Genomic DNA, 21,627 nt, shown 5'->3' with positions numbered 1-21,627 from the left:
TTTGTGCTGTAGTTCGAATGTTAGATCCTCTTTTGTAAGTCGCTTTGGATAAAAACATCTGCCAAATGCATAAATTTAAATTTAGATGAACACTTTTTGTTTAAAAGCAAATAAACGAGGGAACATTCTGGCCTTCGGTACAACACCAAGACAAACATAGCACTTGAACCATTCAAAAATTGAAGCATTCATAAAAATTGATTTCACATATTTAGGTAATCTCCTACCTCCACAGAGGCTCTGCTCCTGCGGTCCGGTACCACCAGAGTGTTCCCGTTACTGCCCGGTACTATAGTAGAACCGATACTCATTCTGGGGCCCACTAACATGTAGCGCTTATCTCCGGATCTGTACTGGATGCTGTGGCACAGAGTCCCGTCATAATTTGTATCTTGTAAATCCTTGGAGGAATAGTGTGTAGATTTGGAGCACTGCATTACAATCAGGACAATGACACTGAGCACAAACAGCACTGAGACCGAGCCCAGAGTGATGGTCAGATAAAAAGTCACGTCACTGTCCTCCTCGTCTTTGACTGCGTTGGGAACATCAGAAGCTGCAAAAGCCTCTTTGGGCTCCACAACTTTGATGAGCACGGTCGCCGTCGCCGAGAGGGACACGTTGCCGTTGTCTTTGACCAGTACGAGCAGTTTATGCTGAGCCTCGTCTGTTTCCGTGAACGGCCGAAGGGTCCTTATCTGTCCCGTGTAGCGCTCCAGACCAAACAGACTGTGGTCACTCACTTCCTGCAGGGAGAACAGCAGCCAGCCGTTGTAGCCGATATCTGCGTCGTAGGCTCGGACCTTAGTGACCAGATGTCCTGCGTTCACGTTGCGGGGGACCTCCTCCAGCCCTTCAGCAGATCCGTTAGCGCTGACTGGAGATAAGATCACTGGAGCGTTGTCGTTCTGATCCAGAATGAACACCTTCACTGAGACGTTGCTGCTCAGAGCTGGACTTCCAGAGTCTGTAGCGAGCACGTGGAACTGGAACCACTTCACACACTCAAAGTCGAAGCTCCTCAGCGCGTGGATGACGCCGGTCTCTGGGTTGATGTTCAGGAATGACGCCATTCCGTCCTGTGCTCCATCATCTCTCATAAACTGATATGAGATCTGGGCATTCTCGTTTTCATCTTTGTCAGAAGCGCTCACTGAGAATATAGAGCCACCAGGAGAGTTATTCTCAAACATGTAAAGTTCTAGAGGGTTTTTCTCAAACAGCGGGGGGTTGTCATTCACGTCTGAGACCTCCACAGTCAGAGTTTTGAAAGAGGATAAAGGCGGCTGTCCCAAGTCCACTGCAAATATGGTAATGTCATAATGTGAAGCCACCTCACGATCCAAATGACCTTTTGTGACCAGAGAATACATGTTTTCCTGAAAGGATGGTTTTAACTCAAATGGGGCGTGGTCAGAGAGACTGCAGACTACTTTACCATTAAGTCCAGAGTCTTTATCTGTGACACTGATGAGTGAGACTACAGTCCCTGGCTTGGAATTTTCAGGGACCAGACTGGAGAGTGAGGTCACGTCTATCTCTGGACTGTTATCGTTCATATCAGTCACTTTAATTATTACTCTACAGTTTGTTTTCATGGGGGGTTCTCCTCGATCAGACGCAGTAACATCAGCCCTGTATACCTCAGCATCCTCAAAGTCAACCATGCCTTTCACACGAATTTCTCCTGTGTTTTCATCCAGTTCAAACGTTTCATACACTTTTTTCTTTAAGTTGCCAGCAAAAGAAAAAATTATATCACCATTCAGACCATTATCAGCATCAGTGGCATTGACTTTCATCAATAAACTGTGTCTAGGGATATTTTCCTGAATTGTCACAGTGTACTCACTTTTACTACACACTGGTTTATTGTCATTAATGTCAAGTACAGTTATTGATATATTCAGAGATCCAGACCTCGGTGGACTTCCACCATCCACTGCAGTTAATATTAAATTGTGAGTTGCATGACGCTCCCTGTCTAGGGCTCTCTGTAGTTTTAAAACTGGTATTTTATTGTTTTCCCCACCATCTCGAATCTCTAGCTCAAAATGCTCGTTAGGACTCAGTTTATACGTACGAAGGGAATTTACACCAGAATCAGGGTCGCGCGCGGCCACGAGCTGAAATTCATCTCCAATTAAGGTGTTTTCTGCAATCTGCAAATGTTGCTGTTTTTCTGGGAAAACGGGCGCGTGGTCATTGACGTCCGTTATTTCTACTGCTACGTAATGAATTTCCAGAGGATTTTCGACAGCAATTTTGAGATTCATTGAGCAGACAGCGTTATCCTCACACAGCTCCTCCCGGTCGATTTTCCTGTGAACGTACAGCTCGCCATTGTTCGTGTTTACCTGGAACACAGCGTCTTTAGACCCAGAAACAACGCGAAACCGTCTCTCCGCCAAAGAACTCACATCCAGACCCAAATCCTTGGCAATATTTCCGACAACAGACCCTTCCTTCAGCTCCTCCAGAATAGAGTACTGTATCTGAGCTGAAACGTACTCCACAACGCAGAGAAGAAGAGAGAAAAGCAGCGCAAGCCGCCAGTGTTTCCATCTGCGCCTTTGTTCGCTGTAATCCATCATCAATAACGAAGCCAGTGGCGTGTACTCACAAATATCCTCTTTCTGAGAAATAGATCAATAAGGCACGGAGACCAAAAGCAAATATTCAGACATTCCACCTTCATTTACAGAGACATTTACCCGTAGAATCACCGCGTTCATCTTCTTACAGCGCACTGCTTTCTCCGGACTGAGGAGACTAAAACATCCACCGGGAAGCTCGAGCTAAGGGCAGGGCTTAGCGTCTACACCGTTTCCTGGTGACATGCTGACACCTTTTGGAGTACCCACAGAATGACCAATACAGAGGATGAGGTATATGAACAAGAGCTGGGAAAACGCTAATGTTGAAGCGCTCTAACGATTAAAAATCAACTCGAGACGAAACTCATGATGGAATTAATGAACTCCGTGTAAACAATAAAGAATGTACAAGAAAATTATTTAAGAAAAACTATGAATTGTTTTTGAAGAAATCCTGAGTAGATGGAATTTTAGTGAACACAGGACCATGGACAGTTCCCTGAAATGGCGTATGGCCTGTAATTAATAGTAAATAATTTAAATTTTAATTTCATTAAGTAAAGTTAATATAATCTTGGAAACCGTTGTACTGATAATTATTTAAATAAACTTTTAAAAGCCACAAATATATTTAAAGTGATTACTATAAACCCAGGGAAAACATGGAATTGCGATGCCGCGTGTGTAACTGTACAGTAAACAGTATTTTCCTGAGGTTCCCACAACACCGTGTGTTGTATAAAGAACGGTGAAGGTAAGTACATCTCTAATAAATGCCATAAGAACAGTTCAGTAACTCAAACAGTAACGGACATAGTTCTTTAACCTCAGGTCATTTGTTTATTTGTTTTAAGGGAAGCTTCAGAAGAAGGAAATGTGTTTGTGAATACAGCACCATGGATAGCTCCCTGAAATTGCGTAAAACATGTAATTTGTAATTTAGAATCATTCCAGTTTTATTAATTATATTTTATTCATTTATTTTATTCATTCATCTATTCATCGCCTTTTTAGATTCCCAATGACGTTTTTACAATCAACACTGCTCCGAACGCCATTCCATATCTGGGCATGAAAAACATTCACTCACACACACACACACACACACACACACACTTTTTTATTATGCATATACTCGTATGTAAGAGTTTATATCATACTTAGTATTATTTCAACGCCGTTTTCATCTCGTTTTGGATGCGATTAACTGATTATTTTATAACAATAATAAAAATAATAATAATAATAATAATAATAATAATAATAACAATAATAATAATAATAATGTATATATAAATAGTGACTGAAATTAAGGCAGTGAAAACATGGCGGTGCAGGAACCATGAGGCAAGCCCAATCTAGTACACAGCTAAATATTGGCACAGACACCTTGTATGTCATTGATTTCAGGGTTCTGAAGAGGAGTCCGGGTCCGGCTGATCCTCGCAACTCAGCGCACAGTGAAATAAAATTTCTGGAATCCAGGGAACGATAAGTGGGGGTAAACTCCAGAGGGCTGAAGATTGAAGCTGGAATAAACACACAGATGTAATGCTTATGTTCTTAAGATGTGTGGCGCGGGTTAGTGCACAGCTTACGTCACTGTGTCACCTGTCACTAATCACGCTCCCGGGAACAGCGGAGTTAACGGACGGTTCTGAATACGAGAAGGGACGATAAACACATCAAATTAAACAAAAACAGTGCACGTGGCGAACAAACAAAATAAGTTCAGCAAGTAAACAACAGGTCTTTAAATATATGCTGTCAAATTGACATTAAATATTACTCTATTTTATTCCTTTTAGGTTCCATAAAAAGTGCAAAAATCATGTCTTGAATTATAGTGGATTATTATTTATTTACTTTCTAATATTTTTATAGTGTTTTCTTAAAACATTTCGTACATTCCCTAACTCTCTGCTCTGTTGTTCAGCCTACTTCATAAGTATTTTTGTTTTTCTTTTGATACAGCTGTCACGCGTTGGTATACCTGTCTGGTCTCGTAATGTAATATGGTTCCACTGAAGTGTCATGTGATGTGTTTGCCATGTGCCTTTGTTTTTGTTTTGTTGTTGTAACATGCAAGTCTAGTTGTGTCCAGTTCACAGGTGTTTATTGTAATGAGATCATTGTATAAGCCCTGTGTTTGTGAATCGAATATTGACTTAAATTGTGGTTACAGTGACGTTAACGGAGTTTGTAGTGTTTCGTTTAGTATTTATTAAATCCACATTCGCACCTGCATCCCGGTTTCCTCGCTTTCACTCCCCGTGACAACAGCAATTGGGACCTCAATTTGGCGTAACGCATTTTCAAAAATGATGATGATCACGACGGGGATGGTACTCATTTACAAACGATACGAAAATCATGTTTCCCCAAAAAACAAGAAAAAAACTAAAGTCAAAGTCATCCAGCACCTTACCTCCCCAGAGGCTCTGCTCCTGCGGTCCGGTACCACCAGAGTGTTCCCGTTACTGCCCGGTACTATAGTAGAACCGATACTCATTCTGGGGCCCACTAACATGTAGCGCTTATCTCCGGATCTGTACTGGATGCTGTGGCACAGAGTCCCGTCATAATTTGCATCTTGTAAATCCTTGGAGGAATAGTGTGTAGATTTGGAGCACTGCATTACAATCAGGACAATAACACTGAGCACAAACAGCACTGAGACCGAGCCCAGAGTGATGGTCAGATAAAAAGTCACGTCACTGTCCTCCTCGTCTTTGACTGCGTTGGGAACATCAGAAGCTGCAAAAGCCTCTTTGGGCTCCACAACTTTGATGAGCACGGTCGCTGTCGCCGAGAGGGACACGTTGCCGTTGTCTTTGACCAGTACGAGCAGTTTATGCTGAGCCTCGTCTGTTTCCGTGAACGGCCGAAGGGTCCTTATCTGTCCCGTGTAGCGCTCCAGACCAAACAGACTGTGGTCACTCACTTCCTGCAGAGAGAACAGCAGCCAGCCGTTGTAGCCGATATCTGCGTCGTAGGCTCGGACCTTAGTGACCAGATGTCCTGCGTTCACGTTGCGGGGGACCTCCTCCAGCCCTTCAGCAGATCCGTTAGCGCTGACTGGAGATAAGATCACTGGAGCGTTGTCGTTCTGATCCAGAATGAACACCTTCACTGAGACGTTGCTGCTCAGAGCTGGACTTCCAGAGTCTGTAGCGAGCACGTGGAACTGGAACCACTTCACGCTCTCAAAGTCGAAGCTCTTCAGCGCGTGGATGACGCCGGTTTCCGGGTTAATGTTCAGGAATGACGTCATGTCGCTATGTGAACTGCCCTCTCGGAGAATACTGTAGAAAACGGCAGCGTTTTCGTTGATGTCGTTGTCTGTTGCAGTGACGGTCAAAATGGCGGCTCCGGGAGCGTTGTTTTCCAGTAAATAAAGTTCTAGAGGGTTGTGAGGAAACTGTGGGCTGTTATCATTCACATCGGAGACCTGCACCTTCAGAGTCTTTACTGAGGACAGAGGAGGCTGACCGAGGTCAGTGGCTGTTACTGTGATTTCGTAACTGGACGTTTCCTCTCGGTCCAGACGTGTCTTTGTAACCAGTGAATACATGTTATCTTGCACTGACGGTTTCAGCTCGAAGGGAAGATCAGGAGACAAAGTACACACCACTTTCCCGTTCACTCCGGAGTCTTTATCTAATACACTGATCAGGGAGATGACGGTCCCGGGTTTGGAGTCTTCAGGAACTAAATTAGAGAGTGATGTAACCTCTATTTCCGGGCTGTTATCGTTCACATCTAAAACTTTCACTATGACCCTGCAGTCCACCGTCATCGGAGGAGTGCCTTTATCAGACGCTAAAACGTCTAATCTGTAAACGTCAGTGCTTTCAAAATCTATTTCACCATTTACACGAATTTCACCTGAAATATTATTCAGTTCAAATAGATCCAATAGTTTGCGGTTTAATTTATTACTAAATGAGTAAATGACATCTCCATTCGAACCCTCGTCCAGATCAGTAGCATAAACCTTTACCACCAAAGTGCCTCTAGGTACAGTTTCCTTTATTTGTGTTGCGTAAAAGTCCTGAGTAAACACCGGACGGTTGTCGTTGTTATCTAGAACAGTCACTGTGATGTTTAAGGTTCCAGATCTTGGTGGATTTCCTCCATCTACTGCTGTGAGTATTAACTCGTGTTGAGCTTTCCGCTCTCTGTCCAGTGCTCTTTGTAAAACCAGAAACGGCTCTTTTACATCGCCCATGTCTCTAATCTCCAAATTAAAATGCTCGTTCTGGCTTAATGTGTAAGACCGCACGGAGTTTACACCCACATCTGGATCACGCGCCCCCTGTAACTGGAAGCGCGCCCCAGGGAGCGTGCTTTCTGCAATCTCCACACTTTGTTGACCGTCTGAAAAAATCGGAGCGTGGTCATTTACGTCTGTAATCTCTACTCGAACATAATGAATCTCCAGTGGGTTTTCCACTACCAGTTTGAGGTTGATAACACAGGGACCGCTGCCCTCGCATATCTCCTCTCGGTCGATTTTCTTATGAACATATAAGACTCCATTGTTCTGGTTTACCTGAAAAAAGTCGTCCTTTGATCCTGACACGATACGGAACCTTCTCTCCACCAAAGAACTGACATCAAGACCCAGATCCTTAGCAGCGTTCCCAACAACTAATCCCTCCTTTACCTCTTCTGGAACTGAGTATCGTATCTGCGCTGAAACGTTCGCCCCGAGAAACAGAAGCAAAGAGCAGCGCAGAGCAGTCCTCCAGCTCTGCCATCCCTGCCTTTGTCTGCAGTCCTCCATCATCAGCGTCTCTCTCCAAACCGAACGTCCGTCTAAAAATAAAGCTCCAACTTGTAGAGACCTCAGCAATGCGTGAACTGCACGGTCATTTTCTAAAGTAGTTTAGTGGGTTTAAAGCTTTTGTTTATTAAATCCAGTAAACAGGCTCCGTACAGAGACATCCTCCTAGCTTCCACAGCCGCCTCCTTCATCAGGGTGAAAGACGGACTGCGCATGTCAGCATTAGATAGGGCAGGACTTCAGTCCACCCCCAAATAAATAAATAAATAAATAAATACATAATAATGATAAAATCTTAGGACAACACTGACACCTAGCGGCGTCTGTCTATGTGTACACTATAGATACATTCTATGTCTGTTTTATCTCTCAGAAATACGTACTGACTCTAAAAGGCTTCGTGCATTTAATCGGTTCCTGTTTATTTTGTATCATGTTTCTGTGGGGGTTCCTCTTTTTCATTTTCTTATATCCTGAGAGGAAAACACTCTACTGTAGTTCATTGACGCTGCATTTAAACACATTTGCAAAATAAACAAGTACATAAATAAATAAACGTCATACTCAGCACAGGCAACGTTAACCCGGAGCATCGTTCACAACAACATATGCACACGCATTTCTATACAGAGGCATCGTTTATTTCTCTTTTTTTTTTTTTTGGTTGGTCGGTCGACCTCAAATATGTGCACACTGTTGATCTACTCTTAGTCCTCCTGAAAACCAAAACGACTAATTAAAAAGACCTCTGACAGCTCCTTCCCCAGGTGTACCTTACTAAATACAAACGTAGCTGAGCTGATTTTTCTGGAACAGCGCGTAATCAGGGGAAAGACAGAAACAGCGCCACATTCTTCATAAACACAATGCGCTTTGAGGAGGGGAAAGGCACATTTCAGAAACAAGAACATCTTATTAACGTGAATGAGCCCTATGTCATAATCACAACCAGATAAAACCCAATCTAAAAACACACGGCTTTATAAACATGCCACGATAACACTTTATGGCAAACACGCATGCGTAAACATTATAGGGCGCAAAATATTTATGTAAGTCCACTTTAGTGTTATATACAAAGTAAATCACAACCCTTAACACCAGCATTTCTTCGAGCTGGGAAAAAGGTCATGTTGATAATATCAGAGAACAGAATATTGGCACGAACACCTTGTATGTCATTGATTTCAGGGTTTTGGAGAGGAGTCCAAACCCTGTGAAATAAAATTTCTGGAAACCAGGGAACGATAAGTGGGGGTAAACTCCAGAGGGCTGAAGATTGAAGCTGGAATAAACACACACACACTCTAAAAAGTCTTTCTATTGGCCTTTAGCCAATACTTAAATATACGCACTGCTTTAAGATAAAAATGTAATTGAATGATTTTTGTAGAGTTTTTATATTCGTGTGGTGTGTTATTGAGTTTTGGATAATAACATAAGTGTGGTTTCAACACTATTTCCTGACAAACCTGAACCCAACATATTCCATTAAATACTAAAAACCAAACATCATTTTCTGGCAACTCAGTTATTTGTGTTGGACAACGTCATTTTCTCATTCATTTGCTTTCTCCCGCCCACTCGAACAAGACGGATTTTACCGGAGAAAGCTGCTTCAGTTTGCTCCAGGCACGTCTTATTGTGGATAAGGCACAAAAAAGCTACCAGGGTGAGGGTTATAACCATTTTCATGACCCAAAGTGGTTTATTTTATTGGTGTGTTTAGGTTTGCCCGTTTTTCTGTTGTGTTGATGGTCTGTGTCTGGTGGAAATAGTGATAAGCAGAATTAGCCGGCTAGCTTTGTTTAACTCTGTAAGAGACAGTGTTACAACCGCCAAGAACACTTTTATGACCCTCGGGTTTTTTATGTAATTATTTCATTTGCTTTGTACGGAGCCCCTAAAGGGACTGGGGGGGGGGTTAAAAAAAAGACGATTGATTTTGCGTTCCCTCGCAAATACTTTGTGGGCTCCGTAGTACTGTGATTGCTGTTGATTATGTGCTTGCTGTGCGTGTCAGGTGAACTATGGAGCAGCTCGTTGAAGTTTACTTTTATCTTGGACTGAAATATAAAGACATAGCATCTCTTCTGAGCAGAAAACATGGATATGTTATTGGGAAACGCCAACTGAAACGTTTGTTGCTGTGTTGTTAACTGCTATTAAATGAGGATGAGAGAATTTAAAGTGCAAGCGAATGGACAAAGGTTACGTGCACAGTACAGAGACACAGACAATGAACAGTTTCCAATCAGTGGTAGAGAAAAGAGAGTGAACACCTAAATAATTGTGTAGCTATAGGTAGTGTATTGGAGTAATGTGTGTAAAAGTCAGTTCTGGCAGAAAATGGTATCCTGTTTTTACTGCAGCTTTAAAAAACAGAATTCCCAGATAAAACGAAATGCATGGTGTAGCGACCGGCTCTAGCTCCGCAGCCGTGTCTGGAGTCATCGCGCTGAGCCACGTCTCTGTAAAAATCAGTCCGCCGCGTGCCCTGAGATCTTTGTGTGGTGCGCCACTGCCTTACACCCTCCATCTTGTTACTGAATGACTGGATTTTTGCGAGAGACTTTGCTTGGTAAAGGTTTTTCGTGAACAAGTTAAACAGAGGGAGAGGGAAACAGAGGAGAGAGAAGTTACGTTTCTATTACTGTTTTTATGAATGTTCTCATGTTCTTGCATCATTGTTTAAATTGTCTCACACTCAATTGACTGAAATGGAGCCTTATAACTGTGATATTTATACAGTAAACATAATACATTTTTTACTGTTTCATGTACGTGAAAGATGTGAGATATGATCACAGTACGGAATAAAAGTAATCACACTGTTGAAGATCTTTTGATGGTGACATTTATTAAGTTCATGTTGTATAAAAATGCTTTTTACTCACTGTAACTCACTGTACTCAAAACACGTTGGATCACTGTAATTTTACGAGAAGTTGACAAAACTCAAAAAGACTGTCGCAAAACGTTGCGTTGGTTTTTCACGTTGACCCAATGCTCTGAAAAACGAATTTACTGTACTCAAAATACTATGTTGGATCAATGTAGTTTTACCAGAAGTCGAAACAACTCAAAAAGACTGTCGCAAAACGTTGCGTTGATTTTTTTGTTGACCCAATGTTTTATTTTTTTTAGAGTGCAGATGTAATGCTTATGTTCTTAAGATGTGTGGCGCGGGTTAGTGCACAGCTTACGTCACTGTGTCACCTGTCACTAATCACGCTCCCGGGAAAAGCGGAGTTAAAGGACGGCTCTGAATACGGGAAGGGACGATAAACACATCAAATTAAACAAACACAGTGCACGTGGCGAACAAACAAAATAAGTTCAGCAAGTAAACAACAGGTCTTTAAATATATGCTGTCAAATTAACATTAAATATTCCTCTGTTTTATTCCTTTTAGGTTCCATAAAAAGTGTAAAAATCATGTCTTGAATTATAGTGGATTATTATTTATTTACTTTCTAATATTTTTATAGTGTTTTCTTAAAACATTTCGTACATTCCCTAACTCTCTGCTCTGTTGTTCAGCCTACTTCATAATTCTTTTTGTTTTTCTTTTGATACAGCTGTCACGCGTTGGTATACCTGTCTGGTCTCGTAATGTAATATGGTTCCACTGAAGTGTCATGTGATGTGTTTGCCATGTGCCTTTTTTATGTTTTGTTGTTGTAACATGTAAGTCTAGTTGTGTCCAGTTCACAGGTGTTTATTGTAATGAGATCATTGTATAAGCCCTGTGTTTGTGAATCGAATGTTGACTTAAATTGTGGTTACAGTGACGTTAACGGAGTTTGTAGTGTTTCGTTTAGTATTTATTAAATCCACATTCGCACCTGCATCCCGGTTTCCTCGCTTTCACTCCCCGTGACAACAGCAATTGGGACCTCAATTTGGCGTAACGCATTTTCAAAAATGATGATGATCACGACGGGGATGGTACTCATTTACAAACGATACGAAAATCATGTTTCCCCAAAAAACAAGAAAAAAACTAAAGTCAAAGTCATCCAGCACCTTACCTCCCCAGAGGCTCTGCTCCTGCGGTCCGGTACCACCAGAGTGTTCCCGTTACTGCCCGGTACTATAGTAGAACCGATACTCATTCTGGGGCCCACTAACATGTAGCGCTTATCTCCGGATCTGTACTGGATGCTGTGGCACAGAGTCCCGTCATAATTTGCATCTTGTAAATCCTTGGAGGAATAGTGTGTAGATTTGGAGCACTGCATTACAATCAGGACAATGACACTGAGCACAAACAGCACTGAGACCGAGCCCAGAGTGATGGTCAGATAAAAAGTCACGTCACTGTCCTCCTCGTCTTTGACTGCGTTGGGAACATCAGAAGCTGCAAAAGCCTCTTTGGGCTCCACAACTTTGATGAGCACAGTCGCCGTCGCCGAGAGGGACACGTTGCCGTTGTCTTTGACCAGTACGAGCAGTTTATGCTGAGCCTCGTCTGTTTCCGTGAACGGCCGAAGGGTCCTTATCTGTCCCGTGTAGCGCTCCAGACCAAACAGACTGTGGTCACTCACTTCCTGCAGGGAGAACAGCAGCCAGCCGTTGTAGCCGATATCTGCGTCGTAGGCTCGGACCTTAGTGACCAGATGTCCTGCGTTCACGTTGCGGGGGACCTCCTCCAGCCCTTCAGCAGATCCGTTAGCGCTGACTGGAGATAAGATCACTGGAGCGTTGTCGTTCTGATCCAGAATGAACACCTTCACTGAGACGTTGCTGCTCAGAGCTGGACTTCCAGAGTCTGTAGCGAGCACGTGGAACTGGAACCACTTCACGCTCTCAAAGTCGAAGCTCCTCAGCGCGTGGATGACGCCGGTTTCCGGGTTGATGTTCAGGAATGACGTCATGTCGCTATGTGAACTGCCCTCTCGGAGAATACTGTAGAAAACTGCAGCGTTTTCGTTGATGTCGTTGTCTGTTGCAGTGACGGTCAAAATGGCGGCTCCGGGAGCGTTGTTTTCCAGTAAATAAAGTTCTAGAGGGTTTTGAGGAAACTGTGGGCTGTTATCATTCACATCGGAGACCTGCACTTTCAGAGTCTTTACTGAGGACAGAGGAGGCTGACCGAGGTCAGTGGCTGTTACTGTGATTTCGTAACTGGACGTTTCCTCTCGGTCCAGACGTGTCTTTGTGACTAAAGAGTACATGTGGTCCTTTATAGACGGTTTCAGCTCGAAGGGAAGATCAGGAGACAAAGTACACACCACTTTCCCGTTCACTCCGGAGTCTTTATCTAATACACTGATCAGGGAGATGACGGTCCCGGGTTTGGAGTCTTCAGGAACTAAATTAGAGAGTGATGTAACCTCTATTTCCGGGCTGTTATCGTTCACATCTAAAACTTTCACTATGACCCTGCAGTCCACCGTCATCGGAGGAGTGCCTTTATCAGACGCTAAAACATCCAGTTTATATACGTCAGTGCTTTCAAAATCTATTTCACCTTTTATACGAATTTCACCTGAAATATTATTTAGTTCAAATACATCCAAAATTCTGCGGTTTAATTTGCTACCAAAAGCGTAAATGACCTCACCGTTCAAACCCTCATCCAGATCAGTGGCATTCACTTTTAACACAACAGTGCCTATAGGAGCATTCTCCGGTAACTGTGCAGTGTAAACCTCTTGACTGAACACGGGTCGGTTGTCGTTAATGTCTAGAACAGTTACAGTGATATTTAAAGTCCCAGACTTTGGTGGATTTCCACCGTCTACCGCTGTCAGTAATAATTTATGTTCAGATTTACGCTCTCTATCCAGTGCTCTCTGTAAAACTAGAAACGGCACTTTGTCGTCGCCTCTGTCTCTTATTTCCAGATCGAAATGCTCATTCTGGGACAGTTTATACGAGCGCACTGAATTTACACCAACATCTGGATCGTGTGCACTCTCCAGCTGGAAACGCGCCCCCGGGAACGTGCTCTCCGCGATTTCCACCCTCTGTTGTTTATCTGGAAATCTAGGCGCATGATCGTTCACATCTGTGATCTCCACCGCCACATAATGGATCTCCAGAGGGTTTTCTACCACTATTTTCAGGTCTATTACACACGAGCTCGTGCCGTCACATATTCGCTCCCTGTCAATTTTTTGATCAACACACAACACGCCATTGTTCTGATTCACCAGGAACAGAGCCTCATTAGATCCAGAAACGATACGGAATCCTCTGTCGACCAAAGAACTGACATCAAGACCCAGATCTTTAGCCAGGTTTCCCACAATGTGTCCTTCTCTGACTTCTTCTGGAACAGAGTACCTGATCTGAGACGATCCTTGATCCACCAAACACAGCAGTAAACACAAGCGTAGAGCGGTCCACCAGCGCTCCCACCTCCGCCTTTGTCTGCTGTCCTCCATGACGCTGATTTCCCCAAAACCGAGACCACGAGCACACCGCAGATCCCCGACTTTCAGAACTCGCAGTGATTCAGCACCAGAATCATCATCAAACACTGCCCGGTGAACCCTTTAAATCTGTTCTTTCTGCTGAAGAAAAGAGACCCCGAGTCCACAGAGCGACATTCCCCCTGCTCAGTGTTCTCTCGTTCATCAGGAACAAAGAGGCACTGCGCATGTCAGTGATACGGGGAAGGGACCGTTAGAGCATCCTCACAATGTTAGAACAACACTGACACCGAGTGGTCTTTCACCACTGAGACACTTCTGAGAAAATATGATCCATGTGTTTCATTTCGAGGATGTCTGCATTCACTGGGTTTAACTCGTAGGTCGCCTACATCTGTCCCAAAAACAATCAGCAGTGTACTTTAGAAAATATTCCAGTCTGGGACCAATACAGAATGAGCCTAAAGTGTTTCTGAGACCTAAATATATTGATAAGCCATAACATTATGACCACCTTCTTCTTTCTACACTCACTAGCCATTGTTTGAGTTCCACTCAGGAGCAATTTATATTTCTACAGAATCCATCTGTCGCCCTGTATACATTTCTCCCCCTTTTACACTTTTCTTCAATGGTCAGGACCCCCACAAGACCACCATAGAGCACGTATAATTTGGATTGTGGTCATGTGTTAGTGTGTTACACTGGTACAATTGGATCAGACACAGGAGCGATTTTTAAATTTAGTATTAAAGAATACAAGACATCAATTGGACTATAGTCTAATTATAAAACTTAAAAGTGCCCACTGAGAGTGAGGGTAGAAACAAGGAGGTGGTCGTATGTTTGGTTGGGGTATAATAGATATTTAGTTTCTTGTTTACAGCAACAACATCACATTATTTATTCATTCATTTTCTGTAAATGCTTCATACTCTTCATGATCACGATAGGTCTGGAGCCTCAATCATTGGGTGCAAGGCAAGTACACACCAGTATACACCAGTCCATCACAGGGCGCCACACACTCACTTACTTATTTACACAAACACGTATGGAAACTTTCTGAAACAAAAATGGACAGTGGACTGAGATCAGAGCACCAAGAGGAAACCCACACAGACACAGGGAGACCTCACCAAACCCTTCAGACAACACCTGGAGCCCTGGATATGTGTCACAGCAACACATAAATATTTAAAACTCTTTATTTAACCAGTGGTAATGATTATGAGCTTTTTCATGAATGTAGCAAGAAAAATTGTTATTATTATTATTATTATTATTATTATTATTGCTGCTACTGTTATTGTTTTAATATTAATTTTCATGTGTAATAAAATAAGTTGTAGTAAACTAGTAGTCCTGTAGTTGTGGGTTTTTAATTTACTTAATTTTTTAAGGGTTTTAGTACCAGTAGTAGTTAAGTAATATCAGTCGTTGTTTTGTTGTTGTAGACTAGCAGTAGTAGTTGTTTTGGCTGTTGCTGTAGTACTAGCTAGTAGCAGTAGGCTGTGTATTTTGAAGTTGTCCTACATATGTGATTGAAGACGGAAAAAGGCGAAAATATTATTTTAAAAGGTTTATATTGTTTTAATATTGTACTACTTTTCATAGCTATATGTGGTTCCATGTTGGGGTTGTGTCAGCTGATAGTAGGGGGTGGGGGACGCTAAAGAGTGCGACACAGCGCCGTTTCCCCGGCAACCGTCAGTAGCTTTGATGAAATCTGTGGTGATTTTGTTTTTATTTATTTCTTCCCTGTTTCTTCTTAAAAGTGTTAAATTGGGTACCTTATAGTATACTTTAACCTTATAGACTACGTTATCCTACATGTTGCTCTGAGGTGTATCTGTGTGCTGTGTTAATCCCGGATTTAGGAGTTCAAATATTAGCACTTAACCGTTAGCGTTAGCGGCAAACATTGCAGCTAATGAGTGTTGTAAAAGCTGGTCAGACGCTAGAGTGGTTTGTTACTGGGTGTTTGTAGACGTTTACTGCAGTTGTTCTTAGTCCTGGGGGGCATCTGTCTTCATGTTGTAGTTTTCTCCTCGCTCCACCAAACACTTCAGCTTCTGACGGGGCTGTTATGCTAATTACCTCATTAGTTAAATCAGGTGTGTTGGGGCAGAGGAATCTCTAAAATGTGCCGGGCAGGATCCGGACTCAGAACCACTGATTTACTGAGAGATTATTTTAAAAAGGAATATAAAGCATGTAAATAGTTTCTCGTGCTGTAACACTGTCTTTTTTAAAATTTGATTTAAATAAGTTTCTATGGAGGAAGATACTGTTAAAATACATCCTCTTTAGATGCAGTGGTGATCATTAAAACTCACATTGCTTTAATTAACAATATGATTTACACTTGATATTTAGTTTTTACATTTACGATTTACAATTGATATTTACAGTTAATTTACTTTACTGTTATATACAGATCAGCCATAACATTAAAGCCAGTGACTTGTTTCTGCACTCGTTCTCCACTGTATCAGCTCCACCTCTGTGCATTTTGTATTTCTATATTTACAGATTTTTATACTTGAGCTGAGAATAATCTACCATCCAAATAATGCCTGCTCTGTGGTGGTTTTGTGGGGGTCCTGACCGTTAAAGAACAAGGAGAAAGAAGACCACCAGTCTATGTATCACTGTATTCACCATTTTACACCACACTGCTTTTTTGGACATAAAAGCCACCAGGAAGCTCAGGCTAAGGACAGGGCTTAACTGCTACATGTGTGTGTGTGTGTGTGTGTGTGTTTTCACTCCAATGTGTTAAATGCACTAAACACATTTTGCTGTACATTGTACATTGACCAACACATGGACATTTATGTTCATTTCGTTCTCTCAATAGATGTTCATCAGGAATAAATTACACAGACCTCCATTTTCCTTTTAGAGTTCCCCCCTGTTCAGTTTGTTTCAGCAGTGTCTCTAATCAAGTCAAGTCATATTTATTTATATAGCACATTTCAAAGTGCTGCACAATAAAAATCAACTAACAAACAAAACCAGATAAAATTATAAAACATACATATACAAGAAATAAAACAAGTGAAAGAATCTAATAATAAAATGTTGTGGAGGAAATACTGATGGCAAGGCAACATGAACCAAGGCAGAACAAATGGCTGAAATCATTTAAAAAGACCCAAACGCCAGAGAAAATAAATAGGTTTTCAAATTGGACTTAAAAGTCACTATTGTAGGGGACTGCTTTATGAAGAGTGGGAGACTATTCCAAAGTCTTGGAGTGGCTACAGGAAGTGTCAGATCTCCTTTGAACCGAGAATGAGGGGTGTCTATAAGCAAATGGTTAGAGGAAGGTAGGGCACGTGGGGTAGATCGAAGTCAAAGAAAAACCGAAATATATTTTGGAGCCAGGCCATGGAGAACTTTAAAGGCAAACAGTAACACTTTAATTTCAACTCTGTATTTCACCGGTAGCCAGTGCAACACCGACACGGCTAACTCTCTCCCTTTTCTTGGTACCATTTTGGACCAGTTGCAATAGTAACAGGCTTGAATGAGAGATCCCCAGGTACAGAGAATTACAATAGGAGGAGATAAAAGCATGAATAAGTGTTCACAGGTCTTTAAAAGACACTTTTCTCTGCCCTGGTGTCTTTTACATTAACACACTGATCAGGCCCTATCAGGCATAATGTACATCAGCACTGTGTCTGATCCACCCCTAACAGCACAACATACAATGTTACACCACGACGTGGTCAGTGTCCCACTGCAGCACTGAGAATAATCCAGCACCTCCTTCATTATTTGATCTGAGTTGGACCAGTGGGGTTCCTATCAACTGAAGAAGGTGAAAGGAAGCTACCAATGAACGCAGAGCAAATGATGGACTACTGTGTAACTGCAGGATTTTGAAGTGCACCTAAGAGTAAGTGAAGTGGTAAGATTAAGAATGAGTGTATATACATTGTCATTTTCATGTGAGTGATGTTTTAAATCTCTCATGTGTTTGAAGCAGGAATCAACTACACAGACCTCCATGTTCCTTCCTGTGGGGAAACCTCTAGATTTGAAAAACATGAAAATTGTTGAGGACGCTGTTCTATATATTCTCCATAGGTGGGTAATATTACCTTAGTTTTACTGTTACAGATTACTTAAGGTGGAACTGACTCCAAATATGAGTTACCGCTAACTGCATTAAAAGGTAAACAAATACCAAGAGTGTTACAAATGAAAGAGTTAAAAATGAGTTTCTGTGGTACTTCACACAGTGGATGGAAACTTACAAATTATATTTCAGCCATGTGCACACTACAGTCGGTTTCTTATTCAAACAGAGGTCAAAATCTTAAAAAATGTATGAACACAGACAGTGGGTCCCCAGAATCAATGTGTTTCTTTGACATTTAGATGAACACTTTTTGTTGAAAAGCAAATAAACGAGGGAACATTCCGGCCTTCGGTACAACACCAAGACAAACATAGCACTTGAACCATTCAAAAATTGAAGCATTCATAAAAATTAATTCACATATTTAGGTAATCTCCTACCTCCCCAGAGGCTCTGCTCCTGCGGTCCGGTACCACCAGAGTGTTCCCGTTACTGCCCGGTACTATAGTAGAACCGATACTCATTCTGGGGCCCACTAACATGTAGCGCTTATCTCCGGATCTGTACTGGATGCTGTGGCACAGAGTCCCGTCATAATTTGTATCTTGTAAATCCTTGGAGGAATAGTGTGTAGATTTGGAGCACTGCATTACAATCAGGACAATGACACTGAGCACAAACAGCACTGAGACCGAGCCCAGAGTGATGGTCAGATAAAAAGTCACGTCACTGTCCTCCTCGTCTTTGACTGCGTTGGGAACATCAGAAGCTGCAAAAGCCTCTTTGGGCTCCACAACTTTGATGAGCACGGTCGCTGTCGCCGAGAGGGACACGTTGCCGTTGTCTTTGACCAGTACGAGCAGTTTATGCTGAGCCTCGTCTGTTTCCGTGAACGGCCGAAGGGTCCTTATCTGTCCCGTGTAGCGCTCCAGACCAAACAGACTGTGGTCACTCACTTCCTGCAGGGAGAACAGCAGCCAGCCGTTGTAGCCGATATCTGCGTCGTAGGCTCGGACCTTAGTGACCAGATGTCCTGCGTTCACGTTGCGGGGGACCTCCTCCAGCCCTTCAGCAGATCAACACCTTCACTGAGACGTTGCTGCTCAGAGCTGGACTTCCAGAGTCTGTAGCGAGCACGTGGAACTGGAACCACTTCACGCTCTCAAAGTCGAAGCTCCTCAGCGCGTGGATGACGCCGGTCTCTGGGTTGATGTTCAGGAATGACGCCATTCCGTCCTGTGCTCCATCATCTCTCATAATCTGATATGAGATCTGGGCATTCTCGTTTTCATCTTTGTCAGAAGCGCTCACTGAGAATATAGAGCCACCAGGAGAGTTATTCTCAAACATGTAAAGTTCTAGAGGGTTTTTCTCAAACAGCCACCAGGAGAGTTATTCTCAAACATGTAAAGTTCTAGAGGGTTTTTCTCAAACAGCGGGGGGTTGTCATTCACGTCTGAGACCTCCACAGTCAGAGTTTTGAAAGAGGATAAAGGCGGCTGTCCCAAGTCCACTGCAAATATGGTAATGTCATAATGTGAAGCCACCTCACGATCCAAATGACCTTTTGTGACCAGAGAATACATGTTTTCCTGAAAGGATGGTTTTAACTCAAATGGGGCGTGGTCAGAGAGACTGCAGACTACTTTACCATTAAGTCCAGAGTCTTTATCTGTGACACTGATGAGTGAGACTACAGTCCCTGGCTTGGAATTTTCAGGGACCAGACTGGAGAGTGAGGTCACGTCTATCTCTGGACTGTTATCGTTCATATCAGTCACTTTAATTATTACTCTACAGTTTGTTTTCATGGGGAGTTCTCCTCGATCAGACGCAGTAACATCAGCCCTGTATACCTCAGCATCCTCAAAGTCAACCATGCCTTTCACACGAATTTCTCCTGTGTTTTCATCCAGTTCAAACGTTTCATACACTTTTTTCTTTAAGTTGCCAGCAAAAGAAAAAATTATATCACCATTCAGACCATTATCAGCATCAGTGGCATTGACTTTCATCAATAAACTGTGTCTAGGGATATTTTCCTGAATTATCACAGTGTACTCACTTTTACTACACACTGGTTTATTGTCATTATTGTCAAGTACAGTTACTGATATATTCAGAGATCCAGACCTCGGTGGACTTCCACCATCCACTGCAGTTAGTATTAAATTGTGAGTAGCATGACGCTCCCTGTCTAGGGCTCTCTGTAGTTTTAAAACTGGTATTTTATTATTTTCTCCACCATCTCGAATCTCTAGCTCGAAATGCTCGTTAGGACTCAGTTTATACGTACGAAGGGAATTTACACCAGAATCAGGGTCGCGAGCGGCCACGAGCTGAAATTCATCTCCAATTAAGGTGTTTTCTGCAATCTGCAAATGTTGCTGTTTTTCTGGGAAAACGGGCGCGTGGTCATTGACGTCCGTTATTTCTACTGCTACGTAATGAATTTCCAGAGGATTTTCGACAGCAATTTTGAGATTCGTTAAGCAGACAGCGTTATCCTCACACAGCTCCTCCCGGTCGATTTTCCTGTGAACGTACAGCTCGCCATTGTTCGTGTTTACCTGGAACACAGCGTCTTTAGACCCAGAAACAACGCGAAACCGTCTCTCCGCCAAAGAACTCACATCCAGACCCAAATCCTTGGCAATATTTCCGACAACAGACCCTTCCTTCAGCTCCTCCAGAATAGAGTACTGTATCTGAGCTGAAACGTACTCCACAACGCAGAGAAGAAGAGAGAAAAGCAGCGCAAGCCGCCAGTGTTTCCATCTGCGCCTTTGTTCGCTGTAATCCATCATCAATAACGAAGCCAGTGGCGTGTACTCACAAATATCCTCTTTCTGAGAAATAGATCAATAAGGCACGGAGACCAAAAGCAAATATTCAGACATTCCACCTTCATTTACAGAGACATTTACCCGTAGAATCACCGCGTTCATCTTCTTACAGCGCACTGCTTTCTCCGGACTGAGGAGACTAAAACATCCACCGGGAAGCTCGAGCTAAGGGCAGGGCTTAGCGTCTACACCGTTTCCTGGTGACATGCTGACACCTTTTGGAGTACCCACAGAATGACCAATGCAGAGGATGAGGTGTATGAACAAGAGCTGGGAAAACGCTAATGTTGAAGCGCTCTAACGATTAAAAATCAACTCGAGACGTACCTCATGATGGAATTCATAAATTCCGTGTAAACAATAAAGAATGTACCAGTAAATTGTTTAAAAAAAATCTATGAATTGTTTTTGAAGAAACCCTGAGTAGATGGAATTTTTAGTGAACCCAGCACCATGGACAGTTCCCTGAAATGGAGCTGCAATTAATAGTAATTTAAATTTTATTTTCATTAAGTAAAGTTAATTTAATCTTGGAAACCGTTGTACTGATAATTATTTAAATAATCTTTTAAAAGCCACAAATATATTTAAAGTGATTATTATAAACCCAGGGGAAGCATGGAATTGCGATGCCGCGTGTGTAACTGTACAGTAAACAGTATTTTCCTGAGGTTCCCACAACACCGTGTGTTGTATAAAGAACGGTGAAGGTATTAAATCTCTAATAAATGTCATAAGAACAGTTCAGTAACTCAAACAGTAACGGACATAGTTCTTTAACCTCAGGTCATTTGTTTATTTGTTTTAAGGGAAGCTTCAGAAGAAGGAAATGTGTTTGTAAATACAGCACCATGGATAGATCCCTGAAATTGCGTAAAATATTTCATTTGTAATTTAGAATCATTCCAGTTTTAT

General features: G+C 42.3%; 3 protein-coding genes and 1 pseudogene across 3 annotated transcripts; all 4 read right to left on the bottom strand.

Annotated features, from left to right (window-relative positions):
- Positions 1-203: 203 nt before the first annotated feature.
- Positions 204-2,591, bottom strand: LOC136694969 (protocadherin alpha-7-like). The gene has a single exon (XM_066668781.1). The coding sequence runs from the start codon at positions 2,589-2,591 to the stop codon at positions 204-206; it is 2,388 nt and encodes a 795-aa protein (XP_066524878.1).
- Positions 2,592-4,218: 1,627 nt separating this feature from the next.
- LOC136694968 (protocadherin alpha-3-like) lies at positions 4,219-7,389 on the bottom strand. The gene is made up of 2 exons (XM_066668780.1): positions 5,026-7,389; positions 4,219-4,254 (listed from the first exon to the last, which is right to left on the bottom strand). Exons 1-2 carry the CDS (start codon positions 7,387-7,389, stop codon positions 4,219-4,221), a joined length of 2,400 nt encoding a protein of 799 aa, XP_066524877.1.
- Positions 7,390-10,615: 3,226 nt separating this feature from the next.
- Positions 10,616-13,782, bottom strand: LOC136694967 (protocadherin alpha-8-like). Its single transcript, XM_066668779.1, has 2 exons — positions 11,422-13,782; positions 10,616-10,651 (listed from the first exon to the last, which is right to left on the bottom strand). Exons 1-2 carry the CDS (start codon positions 13,780-13,782, stop codon positions 10,616-10,618), a joined length of 2,397 nt encoding a protein of 798 aa, XP_066524876.1.
- Positions 13,783-13,835: 53 nt separating this feature from the next.
- LOC136694966 (protocadherin beta-15-like) lies at positions 13,836-20,670 on the bottom strand (annotated as a pseudogene).
- Positions 20,671-21,627: the final 957 nt, after the last annotated feature.

Source organism: Hoplias malabaricus, chromosome 4 (genome assembly GCF_029633855.1).
Source record: "Hoplias malabaricus isolate fHopMal1 chromosome 4, fHopMal1.hap1, whole genome shotgun sequence".
In the NCBI taxonomy this organism is placed as follows: domain Eukaryota; kingdom Metazoa; phylum Chordata; class Actinopteri; order Characiformes; family Erythrinidae; genus Hoplias; species Hoplias malabaricus.
The sequence above is the reverse complement of the archived record's forward strand: the minus strand, read 5'-3'. Positions and strand labels throughout refer to the sequence as shown.